Here is a 24,256-nt window from a genome sequence, read left to right on the forward strand (position 1 = left end):
CTAATTGGTGTGGGGCGCGGGTGTTGCATTAGGCAATCACCCACGCGCAGTAGGTGATAAATATGGTGGGGAGGGTGAAGAACGGGAGAGTTTTGTGTTGCTCTCGTTTCGTGCACGCCTACGGTCTCACGGTTTTTTTTTGTTGGACCGTCACGGTCACATGTAAGTCCTTATACATTTTTTCCCCCACGTCATGTTCGTGTGTATTACTCTGATGTAATGGCATAATACATATTTATTGTTGTTCGTGGATGCAGTCAGATTGTCGCCTTATTTGAATGGAAGGCATAGCTTCTGCAATACTACCAGTTTCTACACCGATTTAGGATGCCGATCTAATGATGTGTATGTAGGCTTATGTTAACTTCTTGTTTCCTCTTTGCACTAGACTTGCGGTGTATAATATCCTGTGCTGTGTCTTTCAGCCTTGACCAAGCAATGGAAGGTGATTTATTTATTAGTGTACTGGGTTTGATAAATTGTGACATTACTCAATTGAATATTTGTGGTGGGAAGTGTCATCAACTAATTCATTTCTTCTTTCATTCAGATATGAATAATTCTTCACACTCAATGGGAGTTGGGCAACCACACCATCCAACTAATCACACAAGACCGTTTTTCTATGTTCAACCACCAACTCAACCTTATTATAATATGTACCAATGGAATATGAACCCATATGGCCAGTATGGTCTTCCCCCACCAGGTACCATGGCACACATTTTTCTCGCATCTTAAACAAATTAATTTACATATTAATTTAAAATGTCTTTATTTCCAGTTATTCCTTATGGGCGTCCATATATGGCTCCATATCCATACACTGGTATGCAGTATCCTGGCTATGTGGTTCCCCAGGCTCCGATGCAGCCTGTTGATTACAGTAGGGTGTTTAACCCACACATCTCCTCTGCGACCTATGACGTCCAGTACCGCCACCACTACCAGCAACAGGCCTGTGTACTGCGAGAGACCGCATGCTCAGAGGTTCAAACTGATCCGAGCGACACTGTCCACAAGCTTATCGACAGTCTGGACAGGCTCAGAACCAATGAGAAGCCACCTGAAGACAGTGAGTTAAACCCTAAATCTGACCTAGGGTCCCTAACCTCTGAGACAACCATTTCTTCCTCTGGAAATATGGAAGAATTCTGTGGGACGGGTAGGGAGCTGGAGTTGAGACCTCTGCCACAGAGACAACCCCAACAGGGTAAGAGGAGGCAGAGGGACTCCCCTCTGCCCAGCAGCGTATTCAGTGACTCTGCTATTACAGCAGTGGTCTATGACGCAGAAACCAGTCAGAGTTGCCTGGAGGAGATGGCCACACAGGATTGCTGGTCCCTGGGCTCTGTGGTGCTGCCCATCGACAGCTCTTCTATCCATGAGGAGAGTCTGGAGGAGTCTAGGCAGCAATGCCACTCTGAGAAGAGCCACCTGAATACTGAAGAACCTGGGATGGGGGGGCAGTCCAAAGAACATCCTAATGCTCCAGAGGATGTCAAATGTGACTCTGTGGCCTTGACACAGAGCCTTGAACTGAATGGGGCTTCACATGACCACCACTCACTTGACTGTCTGGCTCCAGAACAAGATTGTGACAAGGTTCTGATACCATCTGCCTCTGAGCTGAAGGACCCTGTAGAAAATTTAGCCTCCAAGGCAGAGTCCTCTGACTTGCCTTACAGAATCCTCAGGCTGCCCTGTGATCAGGTTACAGGCATGCTGCTGGACGATCCACTGTGGTATGTTGACTCTGCTGCGTCCAGTCTGGTGCCTCCACCGCAAAGCCATCTGTCCCCGCTTGGGAGTGCCTACTACTGTAGCTACTACCCCCAAGTGGCCCAGGAGCGCCAGAGTGTCCTCAGCCCATCCATAGACGAGCTCTCCTCCAGAGACGAGCTCTTCTCCACTGATATCGAAGATGTCGACCATATCTCTGGTGGTCACATGTATGTGGGAGGCGGCAAGCTAGCCGAGGCAACCTGCAATACACCTGACCTCTCTGGTAAGGAAAACGTACCAACTAAATCCAACCCAGTAGAAGAAGGGTTTGCAGCTTGTTCGAAGACCTGTCTCAGCTGTGGCCTGAGCCTGGCGGAAGAGTTGAGGCCAGACGACTCACAAGGGCTATGCCGTTATGTTGAGCGGGAGGAAACCGATGACGATGTGCTAGAGGAAGATGACTACAATGAGGGAGGGGAGCTGTTGAGCGCCTGTCAGGTGCCTGTGAAGAAACCACATCACCCTAACGGAGTGCCTCAGCCGCCTGCTCGCCAGTTTCATAACAGTAAACCAAAGAGGGGCTGCTGTGAGGACCACCATGAAGTAATGTGTCATGAAGAGCAGGAGCACGGTTACCTCTGGAGTTTTGACTGCTGTGAGGACCACAAAGCGACTGGCAAAGCTGACAAGTATAAAGGGAAAGGAGGACAAAGAAATGCCCCATGCAGGCCTTATAATGGTAAGATTCTTTCCATCTCTTGACATGGTCTGATGTCCCCTTCTAAATAGTGTTTTTACTTTTAATCCTTGTGTCATTCATTACAAATGTGATGTTGTGAATTTGTCGTGTTTCCCAGAGAAACCTTGGAGAGCGGGCACTGTGGCATCAGACCAAGATAGCTGGGGGAGTTCTGGTGCCAAATATAAGCCAAAGTCTTGGAGACCGTACAATGGGTCACAAGAACAAAGTGAGTTTCCTTTTCAAACTGCCAAGTTACCCATCGCCTTAATCAGTTCTCTACTTTTCACTAGTCATTCACTTTGACCTGGCTGTTATTGTTGTCCCAGCTCATGCTTCCCTCTCTATCCTTCAGTGAGACCCCCACGCAGAAGGCCATTCGTTCAGCAGAGGCCCCGAAGGACTGACTATGACGATCATGAAGAATCCGAGTTCTCTCGCTGCCAGAGGGGCCGAGGTAAGGGTTGTCGCAGTATAGAGATACTACTACTTTTGTCACGTTTCAAAAGGATCACTAACTTTTTTTCATCTTTTTCAGGGACCACAAAGAGAAGGGGCACAAGATATTAGCCTATTTAAGAATTGCACCGCTCCTAATATATTTATTCTAAATGTATTACCTAATATATAAATTCACTTGCACTATGAAATGCACACAAAACACATTGTAATAAATTAATAGACACTCGTAATGTTTGTATACGTGGTTAAAAAAAGAATCTCAGGCGGCAGTTCAACAACTAGCTACACAGTAGATGCCTGCGTTTCCATTGCTTGATGATGGTAGCCATGTTGGACGCTGTGTGTTCATCCTAATCACAGCCTGGGCTGCAGCCTCACAGACCGTACTGTGACGCTAACCCCCATGTTGACCTGCAGACCAGAATGGACCTGGGAGGTGTAGGTCCAGTCTACTCTGCAGCTTTTAAACTCTTTTTCAGTGTCTGTGTCGTTCACTGAGGATGAAGCCCAGGTAATAAGATGTATCAAGCAGTGGAAATGCAGTGGCTTGGCGAGGAGATGGAAAACCAAAAAATTGCTGGGCTAGTTTGAAGCTAAGAGCCAGTCAATCTAAATGTGTCTTTTTATTATTGTGCAGATATTTTAAGCATTGCAGTGTAATGTTGACAAACTGACATCTACTTGTCTGCACAGTGTTGTTGTGTCATTAAAATCCTTGCATTGCACTTTAAAAAATGACTATTATTTTAAGAGACTTGGGCTACATTTGTCATGAAGAATAGTTTGATGCCTCAGTTTCATGAAAGTTGTGGCTAGTGCTCTAATTAATTGAAAGACCGACTTAATTGCTGTCTGTCCTTGCATTATGGACTTCATGGAAGAGCAGACCACTTCACATCAGTACTATTATAACAGCCTTGATCATTGGCTTGTCTGATTTGTTCAAGGAAATCTGGAAGCCAGCACAGCCTTGATCACTTTTTTATTTTATTCTGACTGTAATCGGTGACATGTACATAAGTGCACCTTGTGCTGGGGACAAAGGCCACTAATCTGCAGTTTGTCATATAACACAATGCCACAGGTGTCAAGTTGAGGGAGCATGCACTTGGCATGTGGACTGCAGGACTGTCCCTCAGAGCTGTTGCCAGAATATTAAAGGGTAACTTATCTAACAAGCCTCCAATGTGGTTTTAGAGACTTTGGCAGTACGTCCAATCGGCCTCACTTCGGCAGATCATGTGTAACCATGCCAGCGCAGGACCTCCAGATCCGACTTCACCTGCAGTATCATCTGAGACCGGGCAGCTGATATAACTGTGGGTTTGAACAAGGATTTCAGCTCAACTGTGTGCTTGTCATCCTCACCAGGTTCTTGACCTGACTTGTTTGGTATTGTGACCTACTTCATTGGGTAAATGCTCATATTCAATGGCCACTGGCACGCTGGGGAAGTGTGCTCTTAATGGATGAATCCCGGTTTCAACTGTACCGGGCAGATGGCTGACAGCCTGTATAGTGTCGTGTGGGTGAGCGGTTTGCTGTTGTGAACAGAGTGCCCCGTGGTGGCGGTGGGATTATGGTATGGTTAGGCATAAGCTAAGGACGACGAACACAATTGCATTATAATGATGGCAATTTGAAAGCACAGATACTGTGATGAGATCCTGAGGCCCATTGTCGTGCCATGCATCCGCCGTCATCACTTCATGTTTCAGCATGATAATTCACGGCCCCATGTCACAATCTATACACAATTTCTGGAAACTGAAAATGTCCCAGCTCTTCCATGGCCTGCATACTCACCAGACATCACCCGTTGCGCATGTTTGGGATGCTCTGCATCGATGTGTACTATAGCGTGTTCCAGTTCCCTCCAATATCCATCAACTTTGCAGAGCCATTGAGGAGTGGGACAACATTCCACAGGCTACAATCAACAGCCTGATCAACTCTATGCGAAGGAGATGTTGCTGTGCATGAGGCAAATAATGGACACACCAGATACTGACTGGTTTTCCTATCCATGCCCCTACCTTTAAAAAAAAATGTTTCTGTAACTAACAAATGCATATCTATATTCCCAGTCATGTGAAAACAAATTAGGGCCTAATGTTTTTATTTCAATTAACTGATTTACGGTTATATTTTTGTGAAGTGTGTTTTGTAAAGCAAATTAGTCTGGTTTAATCTGGCTTTTCTAAATTTACCAGTAAACTACCAAATGTTGGTAACTTTCAAGTTTGTTTAATAACATGACATCTAGTGGCCTTTTTAGGTACTTCAGATTATCACAGGTGTACTTATCTCTGGCCCCTCTGAGGTTTTATCATATAAAATAAAAATAGAATGACAGCTGTAAAATGTTATCCTAAATACAAACCAACTTAGTGAATACAATTGGTGTCTAAAATGAGTGTTTTGGCATGAGTTTTGAATAGTGATGTTAACCTTTCTGGTTGTAACCTTTTTTTTCATCAAGACAGATCTTCCAACTGTGGGGGAGTTGAAATCTTTACAAAGGATCACCTTCAGTGCTTGGTTGTCTCCAAGTCTGTCACCAAACAATTTGATTTGCTGGTTTTAAGCATTACGCTTTCAAATAGTTTTTTGACTGTTGCTGGATGTTATTGTCCTCCATCAGCACCGGACTGTACCCTACCTGCCCTAAGCTCTCTCCTGGCCCCTTACACTGTCTAAATGTGTCCTGCTAGGTGACCTAAACTGGGACATGCTTAAACCACCTGACCAAGTCCTTAAGCAATGGGACTCTAAATCTCTCTCAGATTATCACCAATCCCACAAGGTATGACTCCAAACACCCAGAAAAGGCTACTCTCCTCAATGTTATCCTCACATATAATCCCGAGGGGTATCAGTCTGGTGTTTTCTGTAATGACCTTAGTGATCACTGTTTTACAGCCTGTGTTCGTAATGGCTGCTCAGTGAAACGACCTGTCCTGATTTGTCATAGACGCTTGCTAAAACACTTTAATGAGCAAGCCTTCCTTCATGACCTGGCCTCTGTAAATTGGTACAGAATAAGCTTGATTCCCTCTGTCGAAGACACTTGGACCTTCTTTATTTGATATTTTCAGTCGTATTGTTAACAGACACCTCCACATAAAGAAAATTACAATTAAAAACAGGTTCAGCCCCTGGTTCGACCGTGATCTTGCAGAGTTACTCCACCTCAAGAATTGCATTTGGCGAAAGGCTTGGCACACGTATATTTGAGAAATAAGTGCACTCTGGCTATTCGGAAGGCCAAAGTTAGTTACTTTAGGGAGCAGTTCTCTCTCTGTGGGTCTAATCCCAAGAAGTTCTGGAAAACGGTTAAAGACCTGGAGAATAAACCTTCCTCCTCACAGCTGCCCATGTCCCTTAATGTTGATGATGTGGTTGTTACTGACAAGAAGCACATGGCTGAGCTCTTTAATCGACACTTTATTAAGTCAGGATTCTTATTTGACTCAAATCAAATGTATTTATATAGCCCTTCTTACATCAGCTGATATCTCAAAGTGCTGTACAGAAACCCAGCCTAAAACCCCAAACAGCAAGCAATGCAGGTGTAGAAGCACAGTGGCTAGGTAAAACTCCCTAGAAAGGCCGAAACCTAGAGAGGAACCAGGCTATGAGGGGTGGCCAGTCCTCTTCTGGCTGTGCCGGTTGGAGATTATAACAGAACATGGCCAAGATGTTCAAATATTCATAAATTACCAGCATGGTCAAATAATAATAATCACAGTAGTTGTCGAGGGTGCAACAGGTCAGCACCTCAGGAGTAAATGTCAGTTGGCTTTTCATAGCCGGTCATTGAGAGTATCTCTACCGCTCCTGCTGTCTCTAGAGAATTGAAAACAGCAGGACTGGGACAGGTGGCACATCCTGTGAACAGGTCAGGGTTCCATGGCCGCAGGCAGAACAGTTGAAACTGGAGCAGCAGCACGGCCAGGTGGACTGGGGACAGCAAGTAGTCATCATGCCAGGTAGTCCTGAGGCATGGTCCTAGGGCTCAGGTCCTCTGAGACAGAGAAAAAACGAAAGAGAGAGCATACTTAAATTCACACAAGACACCGGATAAGACAGGAGAAATACTCCAGATATAACAGACTGACCCTAGCCCCCCGACACATAAACTACTGCAGCATAAATACTGGCGGCTGAGACAGGAGGGGTCAGCCATGCCTCCTTGCCAGTCCAACATTTCCTAATCTCCCACCCCTTCTAATGCAACTAGCCCTGATGCTTCTCCCTCTTTTCCCCCTGCCCCGCTACAAAGTTTATCCCTGCAGGCAGTCACTCAGTCCGAGGTGCTAAAGGAGCTCCTGAAACTTGACCCCCAAAAAACATCTGGGTCAAATGGTTTTTACCCTTTCTTCTTTAAGGTTGCTACCCCTATCATCGAATTTTGTGTTAAACGCTCTACAACATAGCTTTCCTAGTGTCCAACAAGCTTTCTCTGTCCTCAACCTTGTTCTGAACACCTCCAAAACAAAGGTCATGTGGTTTGGTAAGGAGAATGCCCCTCTCCCCACAGGTGTGATTACTACCTCTGAGGGTTTAGAGCATACGGTCCTTCTCTCAGCACATACCAAAGCTGCAGGCTAATGTTAAATCTAGACTTGGTTTCCTCTATCGTAATCACTCCTCTTTCACCCCAGCTGCCATTTGTGCTGTTATCTGTGCCCAATAATGTTTGTACCATGTTTTGTGCTGCTACCATGTTGTGTTGCTTCCATGCTGTGGTGTCATGTGTTGCTACCTTGCTATGTTGTTGTCTTAGGTCTCTCTTTATGTATTGTTGTCTCTCTTGTCATGATGTGTTTTGTCCTATATTTATTTTTATTTTTTAATCCCAGCCCCCATCCCTGCAGGAGCTGGCTAATTAAATAAAGGTTCAAAAAATAAAAAAATCCATATGCTTGATTTTTTTTAAACAAATGTTTTAAAATGTTATTCAATATGTCAATATGTGTTTGTTGTAAATGTTTTGCCACCAAACTGGTGAGAGATGTCGAAAAAAAGGAAATAGTTAGAAGAGTTGCAAAGTTAATTGAAAATAATGCCATTGTTGATTATATGCCTGTTTCATTAATTAGAGTATTTTCTCTTGAACCGTATGGTCTAATCCCCTTCAAACTCAACTTTCGACCTCGAAGCCAGTTCCACTGCATTTTGTCATTGCGCCCCTCTAATCAGGGACTGATGTAGATCTGGGACACCAGGTGGGTGTAATTAAGTATAAAGTAGAACAGAAAACCAGCAGGCTCCGGACCTCGTAGGATAAGAGTTGAATACCCCTGGTCTAACCACTAGAAACTCAAGGACAATATGGACACCAATATTTTAAAAAAGTATACTATATGAATACTATAGATTTCCTGTTAAATTACCTAAATTACCAAAGATCCCAGTAACTTTGGTAAATTACCGGTAGCTTTGCAACCGGTGGTAAACCAATCCAAATAAGGAACTGTTTTTCAAACTGAAACCACACCTCTCATAGTCATCTACTTAATGCAAGGTGTGTCTAGTTTCCACTTTCAATCAGCGTGTTGTTAGGCAATGCAAGTTGATCTATTGTTTTGGTGGTGATCAGGTCATTTCTTACATTTGTGTGCTCTGTTTTGGAGTTATTTTCTTATTCAGGGAAATTGGAGTTAATTGTTGTAGTGTCACCATTTGTAAGATGCACTTATTATTCAATGACATTGATTGAATTCAGGTCATTAATTAATTACAATGTCAGACTTTTCATTGATTCAATGTATTTCCTTATAGTTACCATCTCTTTCTTTGACTAGTAGAGTTATGGCAGCAACCCCGTTTGAAAATGGACCGCATGGTCGACATGCAAGGCGCCTTGGGCCACGCCAGCCAGTTCGTCAGCCTAACCCTGGTACACGGCACCCAGTGCATGGACCCCAAGGAGTAGGGCCATATCTGACCGAACATCCGCCCCATGTGCACCAGCCTCGACCCTACTTCTACGTGCAGCCTGTGCAGCCCCCTCCTCCACCTCCCGTCTACCACTACCAGTGGCCCATGCCCTACAACTCATACTCTGGCTTTCCAGGGATGGGTACGCTTGAATCCTTTTTCATACTCTGTAGTATAAAAGCTATGAAATTTTCAATCTGGGTGTATAAAGTAATATTAATGATAATTAAACCAAATGTTTGTTCTGATTAATATACTATTGTATTGTACAAACTCAATGTACACTTCCATGATTTGAGGAACCCCATGTTTTTCAGCTGTCTTTTTATTTAATAATTGATTCAATTCAATGATGCTCATACCTTCTAATTCTGTCTTTAGGTTACGGTATGCCAGGTATGGTTATGCCACCATTCCCTCCCCAACCATACATGGAGGCTCCAGGTTATATTCTTCCCCATGCCCAGCTGCACCCTGCTGAGTACAGACAATACCAGTTTCCTCCTGCTGCCATGGTCTACCAGAACCACAACAATAGGTTGAGAACATTTTACCAGAACACCACACCCAGAGAGACTGTCAACTCCGAAGTACAGACTGAACCACCACCTGAAGCGGAGAAAGACTATGCTCCCTCAGCTGCCCCTCTGGCTGGGTCAGATTCTGGAAGAGGCACCAACTCTACCCACTCCACCACCCCATCCTCGCCAAGCTCCAATGCAGAGAAACAGAGCTGCCCGGAAGTAGAACCTAATTCCCCCACAGACCCACCTGCAGGAACCAAGACCATCCACTCACGTAGGACCTCTATAGAGGCACTGGGGAAGCCTGTCCATGGTGGAGGTCACCTAGTGCATCATGATGTGTGGTCAGTTGGCTCTGCTGATGGCATGGTCCCCATTTGTAGCTCCTCTGACCAGGCGGATGAGGTTATCATGGCTGAGAGGTGTGAGTCTGTGTGGTCAGTGGAGTCAATGGCACCATACGTCCCTTCTACAGAGTGGCTGATACAAAATGGACTGATGGCGCCAAAAGATGTGGCACAGGAGTCGTCTGAGAAAGTTTCAGGTGATCAAAGCCAGATGTCCTTTCATTATAGGCAGGTACCGAAAAAGTTGAATGAGTCAGTATGGTCAGTGCAGTCATTGGCCCCATATGTCCCCTCCAAGGAATTGCTGATAGAGAACGTCCTTATGAATCCTGAGGTGGTGACTGAGAGAGAATCTGATCCTGCTAAGGTCAATCAAGGCCTCCGAGCCAGTCAGGTCATTGATATAACAGAGAGAAGGAGAAGTCGGCGGTTTTCGCTGACTTTAGAAAATGTGAAAGAGGCTGAGAAAATGTCTGACGAGAATGCAACTCCATGCCAGGAGTCATTCCATTATAGGCAAATACAGAGAAATGATAAGGAGTTTGTTTGGTCAGTGGAGCCTGTGGAAAAAGCCAGTGTGGATGGTTTGCCTATTATGCTCTCAAGCAAAAGTACAATGATCCCAAGTCTTCAAGGATCATTGAATAGCACTCAAGGGTCACTGAAACCCAAGGTTCAATGTAGCCCAAATCTGAAGCCTCTGGAAGTTACAGAGCACAGGGCTCAGAGCCCCCTCTGCTCTCCAGATGACCCTGAAACATATGCCTCCAAATGTATGGCAGGAGACCAAGAGCCTGGTTACAGTTGTCCAGGTCCCTGCAACCAGGAAATGGAGATTGAAGAGAAGGAGCCTTCCAAACAGACTGGGCCTGTTGTACCCAGTCGACAGGGCTGCAAGCAGATGATCGCAGATGTTAGGATGCTAACGGCTCCTTCCTCAAACAGACAGTTCAAGGTGTGTGGTCTGAAGTGTTCAAAGCTACAGGAGAGGAACTGCTCCTGTCATGAGCCGAAGCTAAACGTTGCGAGTTTCAGGAAGATCCCCACAGGCAGACTGAATGAGGGAAATGTGGCCCCTGATCTCCCCAAGCCTCAGGAGCAGCAGTGTGGCATTCCACAGAATCAGAAACGACAGATGGGTAAGTCATTTCATAAACTGGTCTGAATTACTGTACGATTTTGATGTACTCTCAGTGGTTGAAAAAGTACCCAATTTTCATATTTGAGTTAAAGTAAAGATTCCTTACTAGAAAATGAGTAAAATTGAAAGTCACACAGTAAAATACTACTTGAGTAAAAGTCTAAAAATATTTGTTTTTAAACATACTTAAGTATCAAAAGTATATGTAATTGCAAAAATATGCTTAAGTATCAAAAGTAAAAGCATAAATAATTTCAAATAGCTTATTATGCAAACCAGATGGCACAATTTAATTTTGTAATTTACCGATAGCCAGGGGCACACTACAACACGCAGACATAATTTACAAATAAAGCATATGTGTTTAATGTGTCCACCAGATCCGAGGCAGTAGGGATGATCAGGGATGTTCTCTTGATTAGTGTGTGAATTGGGTCCTTTTCCTGTCCTGCTAAGCATTCAAAATGTAATGCATACTTTTGGATGTCAGGGAAAATGTATGGAGTGAACATACATTATTTTCTTTAGGAAAGTATGAAGTTGTCAAATGTAAAGTGAACCTACTTCAAAGTACTACTTAAGTAATATTTTTACTTAAGTACTTTGCACCACTGTATTCTTACACAAATGCGCATTTGAAACGATGCTGGAAAATGACACATACATTTGACCTTTCTCCTGCAGATTCCAGGAAAGCAAACAGGGCCAGGCCTGGTCATGAATTTTGTGAAACTGGGTATGGCCCGAACAATAATAAAAAGAAACGGAGACCATGGCAAAATGGACCACAGGGTATGTTCAACATATAACTATTTTCCACTGTGTTGGTGTTTGCAGTGCTGAATACCTGATGGTGTTATTGGTTTTGTCTACAGACAGAACACAGGCACAGACTAACCCATCAAACTCCCTTGGACAGTGGAACACCCAGAGGAATGGCTACCAAGAACGCTGTAATGGGTATTATGGCAGATCTGGTAAAACAAGAGGCAAGTAGAACCATTTAATGATCTTCATGAATATTCAAAGATGAAGCCTTATTCTGGACTTCTGATGTACTTTTTGAAAAGACAAGCAGATCCTATATAGAAGATATTAAAATGGTCATGAAAATTGTTAAGCATTTTGAATTAATTATATTTTTCTCTACAGGAGCAAATGGGGAAAAAAACACAAGGTACTGACTGACCAGACTGAGGACAAATGAAATATATTTTAACTCTATTTATAGGCCTACCTACAACAAAATTAAAAACTTTTTTTAAATAATTCCTTGTATTTTGGTCTTTTGGTGTAATGGAGGCATTTGAAATGAGAATGTGGATGGAAATGGGCTTTTATAAGTATGCTTGATCACATCCGGCCGTGATTGGGAGTCCCATAGGGCGGCGCACAATTGTCCCAGCGTCGTCCGGGGGAGGTCATCATTGAAAATAAGAATGTATTCTTAACTGACTTGCCTAGTTAAATAAAGGTTATATTTTTAAAAAATAATAAAAAAAATACGTGTGGTAGTTTGCTAATGATGACAGCTGAATTCTATAGACGCACACAACAATTCTAAAGAAATGTATTCACTGTCAATTGCGAAAGGCACAGCAGAATCAGTGTCTAGTAGTCCCAAATGAAGGATGAATTCAGTCTAATCTAAAAAAATACCCAATACGCTTTCTGATAAGGCTGTGAGATGGCCTAATCAACTTGATTAGCTATACAGGAGTCTTATGACTTGGGGGTAGAAGCTGTTAAGCCTTTTGGACCTAGTCTTGGCGCTCCAGTATCACTTTCCGTGCGGTAGCAGAGAGAACAGTCTATGACTAGTGTGGCTGAAGTCTTTGGCAATTTTTTGGGGCCTTCCTCTGACACCGCCTGGTCCTGGATGGCAGGAAGCCTGGATGGCAGGAAGCTTGGCTCCAGTGATGTACTGGGCCGTACACACTACCCTTTGTAGCGCATTATGGTCAGATGCAGAGCAGTTGCCTTACCAGGCGGTGATGCAACCAGTCAGGATGGTGCAGCTGTAGAACTTTTTGAAGATCTGATGACCCGTGACAAATATTTTCAATCTCCTGAGGGGGAATAGGCGTTGTTGTGCCCTCTTCATAACTGTCTTGGTGTGTTTGGACCATGATAGATTGTTGGTGACGTGGACACCAAGGAACTTGAAGTTCTCAACCTGCTCTACTACAGCCCCGTCGATGAGAATGGGGGTATGCTCGGTCCTCCTTTTTAGGTAGTCCACAATCATCTCCTTTGTCTTGATCACGTTGAGGGAGAGGTTATTCTGGCACCACACTGCAAGGTCTCTGACGACCTTCCTATTGGCTGTCTCGTTGGTGATCAGGCCTACCACTTGTCGTCGGCAAACTTAATGATGGTGTTGGAGTCGTGCTTGGCCATGCAGTCATGGGTGAACAGGGAGTACAGGAGGTGACTGAGCATGCACCCCTGAGGGGCCCCCGTGTTGAGGATCAGCGTGGCGGCTGTGTTATTACCTACCCTTACCACCTGGGGGCGGCCCGTCAGGAAGTCCAGGATCCAGTTGCAGAGGAGGTGTTTAGTTCCAGGGTCCTTAGCTTACTTATGAGCTTTGAGGGCACTATGGTGTTGAATGCTGAGCTGTAGTCAATGAATAGTATTCTCACGTAGGTGTTCCTTTTGTCCAGGTGGGAAAGGGCAGTGTAGCTTGCAGAGCGTGATCACAGTCGTCCGGAACAGCTGATGCACTCATGCATGCATGCATGCATGCATGCATGCATGCATGCATGCATGCTCATGTGTTGCTTGCCTCAAAGCGAGCATAAGTTATTTAGCTCATCTGGTAGGCTCGTGTCACTGGGCAACTCGTGGCTGTGCTTCTCTTTGTAGTCCGTAATATGTGGCAGGGCTTGCAAACTAACGAGAGTCGGAGTTGGTGTAGTACGATTCGATCTTAGTCCTGTATTGGCGCTTTGCCTGTTTGATGGTTCGTCGGAGGGCATAGCAGGATTTCTTATGTGTCCGGGTTAGAGTCCCGCTCCTTGAAAGCGGCAGCTCTACCCTTTAGCTCGGTGTGGATGTTGCCTGTAATCTATGGCTTTCTGGTTGGCGTATGAACATACGGTCACTGTGGGGGCGACGTCATCGATGCACTTATTGATGGAGCCAGTGACTGATGTGATGTACTCTTCAATGCCATCGGAATAATCCCGGAACGTATTCCAGTCTGTGCTAGCAAAACAGTTCAATAGTTTAGCATCTGCGTCATCTGACCACTTCCTTTTTGAGCGAGTCACTGGTACGTCCTGCTTTAGTTTTTTCTTGTAAGCAAGAATCAGGAGGATAGAGTTATGGCCAGATTTGCCAAATGGAGGATAAGGGAGAGCTTAGTACATGTCTGTCTGTGGAGTGAAGGTGGTCTGGAGTCTTAATTTTAAAACCTCTGGTTGCACATTTAACATGCTGGTAGAAATTAGGTAAAACTGATTTAAGTTTCCCTGCATTAAAGTCCCCGGCCACTAGGAGCGCCGCATCTGGATGTGCATTTGTTTGCTTATGTCCTTATAAAGCTCGTTGAGTGCCGTCTTAGTGCCATCATCGGTTTGTGGTGTTAAATAGACAGCTACGAAAAATATAGATTAAAACTCTCCTGTGAAATAGTGTGGTCTACAGCTTATGATATACTCTACCTCAGAGCAAAACCTATTAGATTTTGTGCACTAGCTGTTATTTACAGACGCACACATCGCCACCCCTTGTCTTACCGGAGACAGAAACACTGGTGTTTCTGACACAAGTGTTTCGAACAGAGCTCAGTGGGCAGGATTTGACCAAGTCTTTTTCCTTTTTCAGTATAAGTGATTTAATGAGGATTACTGAATCACACACTGACTTGGCAAATGTCTTCTCTCTAATAGGGTAGATGGAGCCAGACATGGATTTAACTAAGTACTGTGTCAACACAACTAAAGAAGAGGTGAGACCAAGAGCATGAAATGTCTGTCTCCCTCTGGATGTGCAATAATCCCGAATCTGCATATAAATATACACACACACACACACACACTGAGGGAACAAGACTGTTTGTGGTTTGACATCTTGTGCCTGACATTGACACAACAAACAAAACTCATGATTATTATTATTAAATGTTGTGGATCTTAATGTTTTTCCTCATAATCCTGGACTATCGGACCACCATTTTATTACGTTTGCAATTGCAACAAATAATCTGCTCAGACCCCAACCAAGGATCATCAAAAGTCGTGCTATAAATTCACAGACAACACAAAGATTCCTTGATGTCCTTCCAGATTCCCTCTGTCTACCCAAGGACGCCAGAGGACAGAACTCAATTTAACCTTGCGCAATACCCTAGATGCAGTTGCACCCATAAAAACTAAAAACATTTCTCATAAGAAACTAGCTCCCTGGTACACAGAAAATACCCGAGCTCTGAAGCAAGCTTCCAGAAAATTGGAACGGAAATGGTGCCACACCAAACTGGAAGTCTTCCGACTAGCTTGAAAAGACAGTACTGTGCAGTACCGAAGAGCCCTTACTGCTGCTCGATCATCCTATTTTTCTAACTTAATTGAGGAAAATAAGAACAATCCAAAATTCCTTTTTGATACTGTCGCAAAGCTAACTAAAAAGCAGCATTCCCCAAGAGGATGACTTTAACTTTAGCAGTGATAAATTCATGAACTTCTTTGAGGAAAAGATTATGATTATTAGAAAGCAAATTACGGACTCCTCCTTAAATCTGCGTATTCCTTCAAAGCTCAGTTGTCCTGAGTCTGCACAACTCTGCCAGGACCTAGGATTTAGAGAGACGCTCAAGTGTTTTAGTACTATATCTCTTGACACAATGATGAAAATAATCATGGCCTCTAAACCTTCAAGCTGCATACTGGACCCTATTCCAACTAAACTACTGAAAGAGCTGCTTCCTGTGCTTGGCCCTCCTATGTTGAACATAATAAACGGCTCTCTATCCACCGGATGTGTACCAAACTCACTAAAAGTGGCAGTAATAAAGCCTCTCTTGAAAAAGCCAAACCTTGACCCAGAAAATATAAAAAACTATCGGCCTATATCGAATCTTCCATTCCTCTCAAAAATTTTAGAAAAGGCTGTTGCGCAACAACTCACTGCCTTCCTGAAGACAAACAATGTATACGAAATGCTTCAGTCTGGTTTTAGACCCCATCATAGCACTGAGACGGCACTTGTGAAGGTGGTAAATTACATTTTAATGGCATCGGACCGAGGCTCTGCATCTGTCCTCGTGCTCCTAGACCTTAGTGCTGCTTTTGATACCATCGATCACCACATTCTTTTGGAGAGATTGGAAACCCAAATTGGTCTACACGGACAAGTTCTGGCCTGGTTTAGATCTTATCTGTCGGAAAGATATCAGTTTGTCTCTGTGAATGGTTTGTCCTCTGACAAATCAACTGTAAATTTCGGTGTTCCTCAAGGTTCCGTTTTAGGACCACTATTGTTTTCACTATATATTTTACCTCTTGGGGATGTTATTCGAAAACATAATGTTAACTTTCACTGCTATGCGGATGACACACAGCTGTACATTTCAATGAAACATGGTGAAGCCCCAAAATTGCCCTTGCTAGAAGAATGTGTTTCAGACATAAGGAAGTGGATGGCTGCAAACTTTCTACTTTTAAACTCGGACAAAACAGAGATGCTTGTTCTAGGTCCCAAGAAACAAAGAGATCTTCTGTTGAATCTGACAATTAATCTTAATGGTTGTACAGTCGTCTCAAATAAAACTGTGAAGGACCTCGGCGTTACTCTGGACCCTGATCTCTCTTTTGAAGAACATATCAAGACCATTTCAAGGACAGCTTTTTTCCATCTACGTAACATTGCAAAAATCAGAAACTTTCTGTCCAAAAATGATGCAGAAAAATTAATCCATGCTTTTGTCACTTCTAGGTTAGACTACTGCAATGCACTACTTTCCGGCTACTCGGATAAAGCACTAAATATACTTCAGTTAGTGCTAAATACGGCTGCTAGAATCCTGACTAGAACCAAAAAAATTGATCATATTACTCCAGTGCTAGCCTCTCTACACTGGCTTCCTGTCAAAGCAAGGGCTGATTTCAAGGTTTTACTGCTAACCTACAAAGCATTACATGGGCTTGCTCCTACCTATCTCTCTGATTTGGTCCTGCCGTACATACCTACACGTACGCTACGGTCACAAGACGCAGGCCTCCTAATTGTCCCTAGAATTTCTAAGCAAACAGCTGGAGGCAGGGCTTTCTCCTATAGAGCTCCATTTTTATGGAACGGTCTGCCTACCCATGTCAGAGACGCAAACTCGGTCTCAACCTTTAAGTCTCTACAACCCCCCTTGGGTTGTGCCGTGGCGGAGGTCTTTGTGGGCTATACTCAGCCTTGTCTTAGGATGGTAAGTTGGTGGTTGAAGATATCCTTCTAGTGGTGTGGGGGCTGTGCTTTGGCAAAGTGGGTGGGGTTATATCCTTCCTGTTTGGCCCTGTCCGGGGGTGTCCTCGGATGGGGCCACAGTGTCTCCTGACCCCTCCTGTCTCAGCCTCCAGTATTTATGCTGCAGTAGTTTATGTGTCGGGGGGCTAGGGTCAGTTTGTTATATCTGGAGTACTTCTCCTGTCCTATTCGGTGTCCTGTGTGAATCTAAGTGTGCGTTCTCTAATTCTCTCCTCTCTTTCTTTCTCTCTCTCGGAGGACCTGAGCCCTAGGACCATGCCCCAGGAATACCTGACATGATGACTCCTTGCTGTCCCCAGTCCACCTGACTGTGCTGCTGCTCCAGTTTCAACTGTTCTGCATTATTATTATTCGACCATGCTGGTCATTTATGAACATTTTAACATCTTGGCCATGTTCTGTTATAATCTCCACCCGGCACAGCCAAAAGAGGACTGGCCACCCCACATAGCCTGGTTCCTCTCTAGGTTTCTTCCTAGGTTTTGGCCTTTCTAGGGAGTTTTTCCTAGCCACCGTGCTTCTACACCTGCATTGCTTGCTGTTTGGGGTTTTAGGCTGGGTTTCTGTACAGCACTTTGAGATATCAGCTGATGTACGAAGGGCTATATAAATAAATTTGATTATGGAACCTGTCTCACAACGAAACCTCATGTCAGATCTGTCTGAACTGCTACAATTTGCAGTACAGTTCCAAGCTCTTGGACTGCCAACACACCTGCTGCTCTGTGTGCTTGACCCAGATGAAGATGAGCCTGAGTGAGCTGCGCTGCCCCTGGTGTCGCTCTGTCACCACCCTGCCACCTGGGGTCTCCCAGCTCCCAGATGACCCCGACATTATGGCCGTCATCTCTGTCCCATCTCCCCCAGAATACACACCTGTCTTCTTCAAACGGCTGCTTAGTAACACCTGCTACCTGTATATAGACCACCAAGAGAGGGCTACAGTGTCTGGTGAACATTCAGGTAGGCACCTGCAGGCTGGGCAGACAAAGGAGATGTCTCCAGTGCCTGTGTCTGACGAGGGGAAGCCCAGGGTTGGGGGAGGAACATGGGGAGAGGGAGGAAGGTTGTAAGAGCTCGTTCACGACCAGGGCAGGCTTAGTGGTTCTTCTGGGTTTTGTCCTACTCTTATGTACATTGTACTGTAAAACATGCAGTACAAAAGCAAAAAATAAATTGTATTTATGTTAATTGACATGAAAAACATAACTGACCCATTTTAGAGATTTGTGATTATATTTGTTCAAATCTGTCTTCACCTACAGATGATGTTGGACATTTTAGACCACACACGATGATAAACACTAACAACCCATGGGTTAATACAATTACAGCATCAATTGTTGCCTACTTAACATTGATATTTTAAAATGTCAAACTTGAGAAATTATATTTAAAAAAGTAAACCATGTTCATTGTCCTGTTAGATACAATATTGTTGTACACAAAATGTATGTAGAAATTAACTACCTGATAATCTGAAATACAAATATTTGAATATTTTTAAAAATGAATATTTACTCAATAAAACATTTGAGAATAATTCTAAATGCATGTTTTAAAGTTGATCTGAGCCACAATCTGATTCATAAAGTGGTCTAAATCCTGATTCACCCAACCTGATTCATAAATCGGTTTCAGTCCTGATGCAGATGTCATGACCAAGAGAAGCGATCTCCTCCAAGAGGTAGTCCACATCCTCTGTCTGTGTGGCTGGGTTGGAGAAGACACATCGGAAGAAGTTCACTTTGTCTCCGAGCGGCTGATAGCCAATCATGGCCATCCCCTGCTCCATCATCTTGGCTTTGATCTTTGGTGCCACCTTAGAAATCAAACTGTTATTTAGCTTTATCGAGTATGAACAGAAGTCAATGTGCTGCTGCTAGTAATGAAGGATTACATATACAGTATCTAATGGATAAAGAACCACAAAGGTTGAATTAAGACGCATCTAATATATCACTAACATTAGAGATCCAAGGTGTAGCATTACCCCATGGAGTCTCCTGTTCCTCTCAGGACCTGGGGACATGTTCCTCAGACTTGGTGGGATGTACCAGAAGCAGACGTTGCTGTGTTCAGGCTGCATGGGGATGTATCACAGATAAAAGGCTTACAACGATTCATCTCACTGAGGAATTATTCAATATCTACAAGGGACTTTAAAAAACAGACTTACTTTGCTTTTGAAGACCAGTTCAAAGTCTGGTCTTTGTTTGAGTTTGTCAAACAAGTGCTCAGCATTTTCCAAACATTTATTGACCTGTGATTCGAAGCCTTCTGAACCCTAAGAAGAGAAATATATAAAGTATATATATATATAAAGCACTATAAATGTATCAAGGTGGGAATGAAGTTAGTTTTATTTACCAGTTGATAAATAAATATATAAAATCCATGTGAGTATGTTACATACCTTGGCCTTCCACATGAGCCAGAGCTTGAAGACATCAACATGCCTGCCACACTGAATGGTCTTGTCTCCGGTGTCATAAGAGGTGTCGTAATGCTTGTCAGTTTGGAAAAGGTATTCAGCACACATCTGATTGCAGTCTTTCAAGAGGCCCTGTGAGTGAGAAACCACTGACTACATTATGTATGTGTATTTCTGAATGCGTGCAAATTGTAATTCAGGGTGGAATGTTTTGGTCGTCTTGATTTTTTAATATTCATAGCGTTAGACTACACACCCTTTTCTTCACAAGTATGGCTGAGCATTGCAGCGGAGCACCCATCATTTTATGAGGGTTCCAAGTCACAGACCAGGCTCTGTAATAAACATAATTCAAATAGACCTGCATGTAAGATCCAATCAAGGCAGAACTGTCGAGGGTCAATTCCATTTAAATTGTGAATGGAAACAGTATCCCCAAAATGTAATTGATCCTGGCTGTATGGTAGAGTGAAATTCAGAAATCTATTATCTTTTCGGAGAGCTGTAAATGTTGGGTGTCCTTAAGTCTCTGTTCTCTCTGGTTACAGTACCTACCGTTCAATCCCTTGTAGTTTCACACGGTGCAGGTTGGACATCAACAGTCCTCCGCCCCAGGCTGCCTGTTAAAAGAAATAAAGATAATTTTACTCTAAATACAATCTTATCTTTATATATTTAATATTTTACATACAGGGTTGCACAGTAAATTTAAAAAAAAAATATTTGTATTTTATTTGTCACATACACATGGTTAGCAGATGTTAATGCGAGTGTAGCGAAATGCTTGTGCTTCTAGTTCAGTAGGTTACTTTCTAAATGTAATCCGTTAGTTACTAGTCACCTGTCCAAAATTGTAATCAGTAACGTAACTTTTGGATTACCCAAACTCAGTAACGTAATGTGATTACATTCAGTTACTTTTAGATTACTTTCCCCTTAAGTGATATTAGAAGAAGACAAACATGTATGTTACCAATTGATTGACATCTATTGCAGGATAAAGCAATGTTAACGTTTACATAGCTGGCCATATATTGATGTTAAATTTTACTTTATGGGTTGGTTATGTAGGCTTCTTCTAACCCATCGCTTTCTACTACATATAATAATAGGATTAAATTATATATTTACATACATATATACATATACATATATCATTTATAAATCCAGAAATGGATGTAGCAACTACAGATTGCCCCTTTGTCTATCAAAAGTGTGCGAGATTGAGCATGTCTCCATTAGGTCTATGGATTTGTTATTTTTTTAAACGCATGAATTAGATTTTTTTTTAAAAGCCCCACATATATTCCATAGGCTGGGGTCCACACTATGCAGCTGTTGCAAGACCGCATTTTTCACTGGCTGTCCATTAGTTTCAAAAACTGATTGATAGGCAGCTTAAACTTCTTGAATTCAACCATTATTGGGTTCAAACACACATTTAGATTTGTCAACAGCCATCCACAAAACCCACAATCCGTAAGGCGCAAATAGCTAAATGAGAGAGCAGCAGTGTGATTCACATCAATGCGGTACTGTATGTAGGTATCAATAATAAGTGATATCCGTCTCGCCGTAGACTACACCACTACTGTCATCCTTACCTCCAAGCGTTTATTCAAATTGGATAATATTTGGATGCCGACAGCAGTCGAACCATTGGAAGACATAGCTTGGACTGTAGCCCACAAAAGCCTGTTCCTTCTCTTTTTCCGCGTTCCATCAAACACATTTATTGTGTCGTCATAGTGGTCTCTGATTTATTGTCAGACTCGCTCAGGTGGAACAAATTTGAATTTGCGATTACATGTAATCTGTTACTCCCCATCCCTGCTTACATATAACACATTCTTATGGGGACGGTTTCCCAGACACAAATTATGCTTAGTACTGGACTAAAGCATGCACAATTAAAATACATCAGAAATAAGGCTAAATGTGTGTCCGGTAAGCCATGATGGATGCTATAAGGTAAATACATCAGAAATAAGGCTAAATGTGTGTCCGGTAAGCCATGATGGATGCTATAAGGTAAATACATCAGAAATAAGGCTAAATGTGTGTCCGGTAAGCCATGATGGATGCTATAAGGTAAATACATCAGAAATAAGGCTAAATGTGTGTCCGGTAAGCCATGATGGATGCTATAAGGTAAATACATCAGAAATAAGGCTAAATGTGTGTCCGGTAAGCCATGATGGATGCTATAAGGTAAATACATCAGAAATAAGGCTAAATGTGTGTCCGGTAAGTCATGATGGATGCTATAAGGTAAATACATCAGAAATAAGGCTAAATGTGTGTCCGGTAAGCCATGATGGATGCTATAAGGTAAATACATCAGAAATAAGGCTAAATGTGTGTCCGGTAAGCCATGATGGATGCTATAAGGTAAATACATCAGAAATAAGGCTAAATGTGTGTCCGGTAAGCCATGATGGATGCTATAAGGTAAATACATCAACATGCAGCCAGAGTCCATGGCTCTCACAGATGTCTGCGATGGCATTGAGAGGATCAAAGGCTCCGTACACAGTGGTGCCTGCTGTGGCATTGACGTAGAATGGGACACAACCCTGAAGAGAGAGAGAGAGAGAGAGAGATGACAAGAATCATGATGAGTGTATTGACCTGTTCCTGTGAAATAGTCCCTGCCAACACACTGGAGCTCTGGTTGCTCATTTTATGCATCAGACAATGTTGTTGAATGGCAAAAAGAAATTCTGATTTGAGCGTATTCTGTTTGGGGTGTCTGTTTCATCCTAATTTGACTAAATCCTTCACTGGCTGGACATACTGTATACAGGTATGCTTCCGTGTATTTAATTCACAGCCCTGTATCCCTCAGTTTGGCAAGAGAAGACTCATTCATCCATTACCTGATCTTTGGCAGTAAGGATACTTGACTCCAATTCTGCAGGGATCATTTTCCCCCTTGAATAGTAAAAAAAGGACATCACTCATTTAGCTCTGATGATATTGTCAATGTTCACGATCAACAAATGCAAATCACACTCCCCTCCTTGCTTACCGGTCATTACATTTCACCACCACAACATTTTCACTTCCTATCCCAAGGACTGCTGCAGATTTCTTGACTGAATAATGACTCTAGAATAGGGAAAAAAATATTTGTCAGTACATGTTTATAGATAATATGAATAAGCATGACCTAACGTGAATACACATACATGTGCTGATGTGAAGAGGATTAGCCTGGGCAGAGCAGTCATCCCTTTGGTCTTCACTTCAGGGAAGAAGTGGTATCTGGCCAGTAGTACACTGTACAGATTGGACATGGTCCCACCTAAGGAAATATATACATATTGTATTATAGATGGATATCTCATTAAGAGATTGTCTTAAGCTTATAATTTAATTCAACTTCATAACAACTAAAAAATATATCCAAAATTAAGAGGACAACATTAACCAATTCAATGGAAGTAACAAGGATAATTGTATCACAGTGTATGTTTGTCATTGGCTACATTGTTTGTATCGATAGCAAGGTCGGAATGTAGCTAACACTGTACCTGGACAGAAAACACCATCCCCCTCTTCCTCTGACCAACCCACAATCTCCTGCATCTTCTTCAGTAGAATCTCCTCCATCAGAATGAACACTGGGGACACTTCATATGTAAACCTAGAAAAAAAGGTTTAACACATTGTTTTACACTTTATCTCATATTGCAGAATAACATTTACTAGAGACCTGATCACACCGTAGGCCCTAGTGTCATCTGGGGCCGTACGCGTCAAACGCCTCAGCATAGGAGTGCTCATACAGGATCAGATCCACCCTGTCTATAAGATCAGAACAACTTGATATATACTGTTCTCTGGTAAATATCAGATATGTTCTTAGGCAAATGTCATTCTGCAATATGAGGACTTAGTGAGAAATTAGACCTTACACCTTAAGGATAATGTAAATCTTACATGTTTGTGTTGGCAGTAGATGTCAGCCATTCCCCGGCCAAACCGATGACATCCAGACCTGATGACAGCTGATTGAAGAAGCGTGGGTGACCTGTGGACAGATGAGGACATTCTGGAACATTATACTAATCTATAATGTCAATAATGTCAGCCATTGCCTCGACAGAATCAATGACTTACTAGTACATGGAGTACATGTTTTTTTACCTATAGTACATTTTTTGTACATTTTCGGCAAAACAGTCAACATCTCTTATGGTACCTGTTTTGACTCCATACTTCAAGGTGTCCCTGCAGTCGACCAGGAGTTGTTCCAGGTTCTCGGGCTGGTCTGGGAGCTCCAGACTGAAGCCCTCCAGGCCCTCTCTGAGTTGGTGAGGGTGGTGGAAGTCCAGGACTTTGGAGCTCCGTCTGAACGACTTGCAGACATAGCTGAGGAGAATGTTCACCAGCTCTTGGAAGAAACTTTTGGTTGTGTCCTCACCACTGAGAGCAGGGAGTAGATCTAAACAT

At 43.1% G+C, this 24,256-nt stretch overlaps 2 protein-coding genes across 5 annotated transcripts in view; one reads left to right on the top strand and one right to left on the bottom strand.

The window, feature by feature from the left end:
* The first annotated feature begins 108 nt into the window (after nucleotides 1-108).
* Nucleotides 109-3,497, top strand: LOC139387427 (bucky ball). The gene is made up of 7 exons (XM_071133582.1): nucleotides 109-162; nucleotides 389-445; nucleotides 551-709; nucleotides 785-2,464; nucleotides 2,583-2,693; nucleotides 2,820-2,921; nucleotides 3,003-3,497. The coding sequence occupies exons 2-7, from the start codon at nucleotides 439-441 to the stop codon at nucleotides 3,032-3,034; spliced, it is 2,091 nt and encodes a 696-aa protein (XP_070989683.1). The 5' UTR covers nucleotides 109-162; nucleotides 389-438; the 3' UTR covers nucleotides 3,035-3,497.
* Nucleotides 3,498-6,879: 3,382 nt separating this feature from the next.
* The window catches only part of LOC139386650 (glutamate decarboxylase 1-like), a 45,508-nt gene continuing 28,131 nt past the window's right edge, over nucleotides 6,880-24,256 (bottom strand). For 3 of the 4 annotated variants that reach the window (XM_071132411.1, XM_071132409.1, XM_071132412.1), the window contains exons 3-15: nucleotides 24,006-24,248; nucleotides 23,744-23,834; nucleotides 23,335-23,447; nucleotides 22,990-23,105; nucleotides 22,830-22,909; nucleotides 22,678-22,732; nucleotides 22,258-22,374; nucleotides 20,354-20,418; nucleotides 20,055-20,133; nucleotides 19,781-19,930; nucleotides 19,544-19,651; nucleotides 19,358-19,447; nucleotides 18,824-19,186 (exon numbers count right to left, since the gene is read on the bottom strand). In XM_071132411.1, coding sequence (XP_070988512.1) covers nucleotides 18,989-19,186; nucleotides 19,358-19,447; nucleotides 19,544-19,651; nucleotides 19,781-19,930; nucleotides 20,055-20,133; nucleotides 20,354-20,418; nucleotides 22,258-22,374; nucleotides 22,678-22,732; nucleotides 22,830-22,909; nucleotides 22,990-23,105; nucleotides 23,335-23,447; nucleotides 23,744-23,834; nucleotides 24,006-24,248 — 1,505 coding nt within the window. In that variant the 3' untranslated portion in view covers nucleotides 18,824-18,988. Of the gene's footprint in view, nucleotides 6,954-18,823; nucleotides 19,187-19,357; nucleotides 19,448-19,543; nucleotides 19,652-19,780; nucleotides 19,931-20,054; nucleotides 20,134-20,353; nucleotides 20,419-22,257; nucleotides 22,375-22,677; nucleotides 22,733-22,829; nucleotides 22,910-22,989; nucleotides 23,106-23,334; nucleotides 23,448-23,743; nucleotides 23,835-24,005; nucleotides 24,249-24,256 lie in introns of those variants that run through there. The other variant, XM_071132410.1, reaches the window with a different exon arrangement.

This window comes from Oncorhynchus clarkii, chromosome 28 (genome assembly GCF_045791955.1).
Source record: "Oncorhynchus clarkii lewisi isolate Uvic-CL-2024 chromosome 28, UVic_Ocla_1.0, whole genome shotgun sequence".
NCBI classification, from domain to species: Eukaryota; Metazoa; Chordata; class Actinopteri; order Salmoniformes; family Salmonidae; genus Oncorhynchus; species Oncorhynchus clarkii.

What these genes read in the sequence shown, in the direction of transcription:
- LOC139387427 (XM_071133582.1), top strand. An exon ending in GTATGGTCTTCCCCCACCAG is followed by an intron (nt 710 to 784) that starts GTACCATGGCAC and finishes CTTTATTTCCAG; the next exon opens with TTATTCCTTATGGGCGTCCA. An exon ending in TCGCTGCCAGAGGGGCCGAG is followed by an intron (nt 2,922 to 3,002) that starts GTAAGGGTTGTC and finishes CATCTTTTTCAG; the next exon opens with GGACCACAAAGAGAAGGGGC.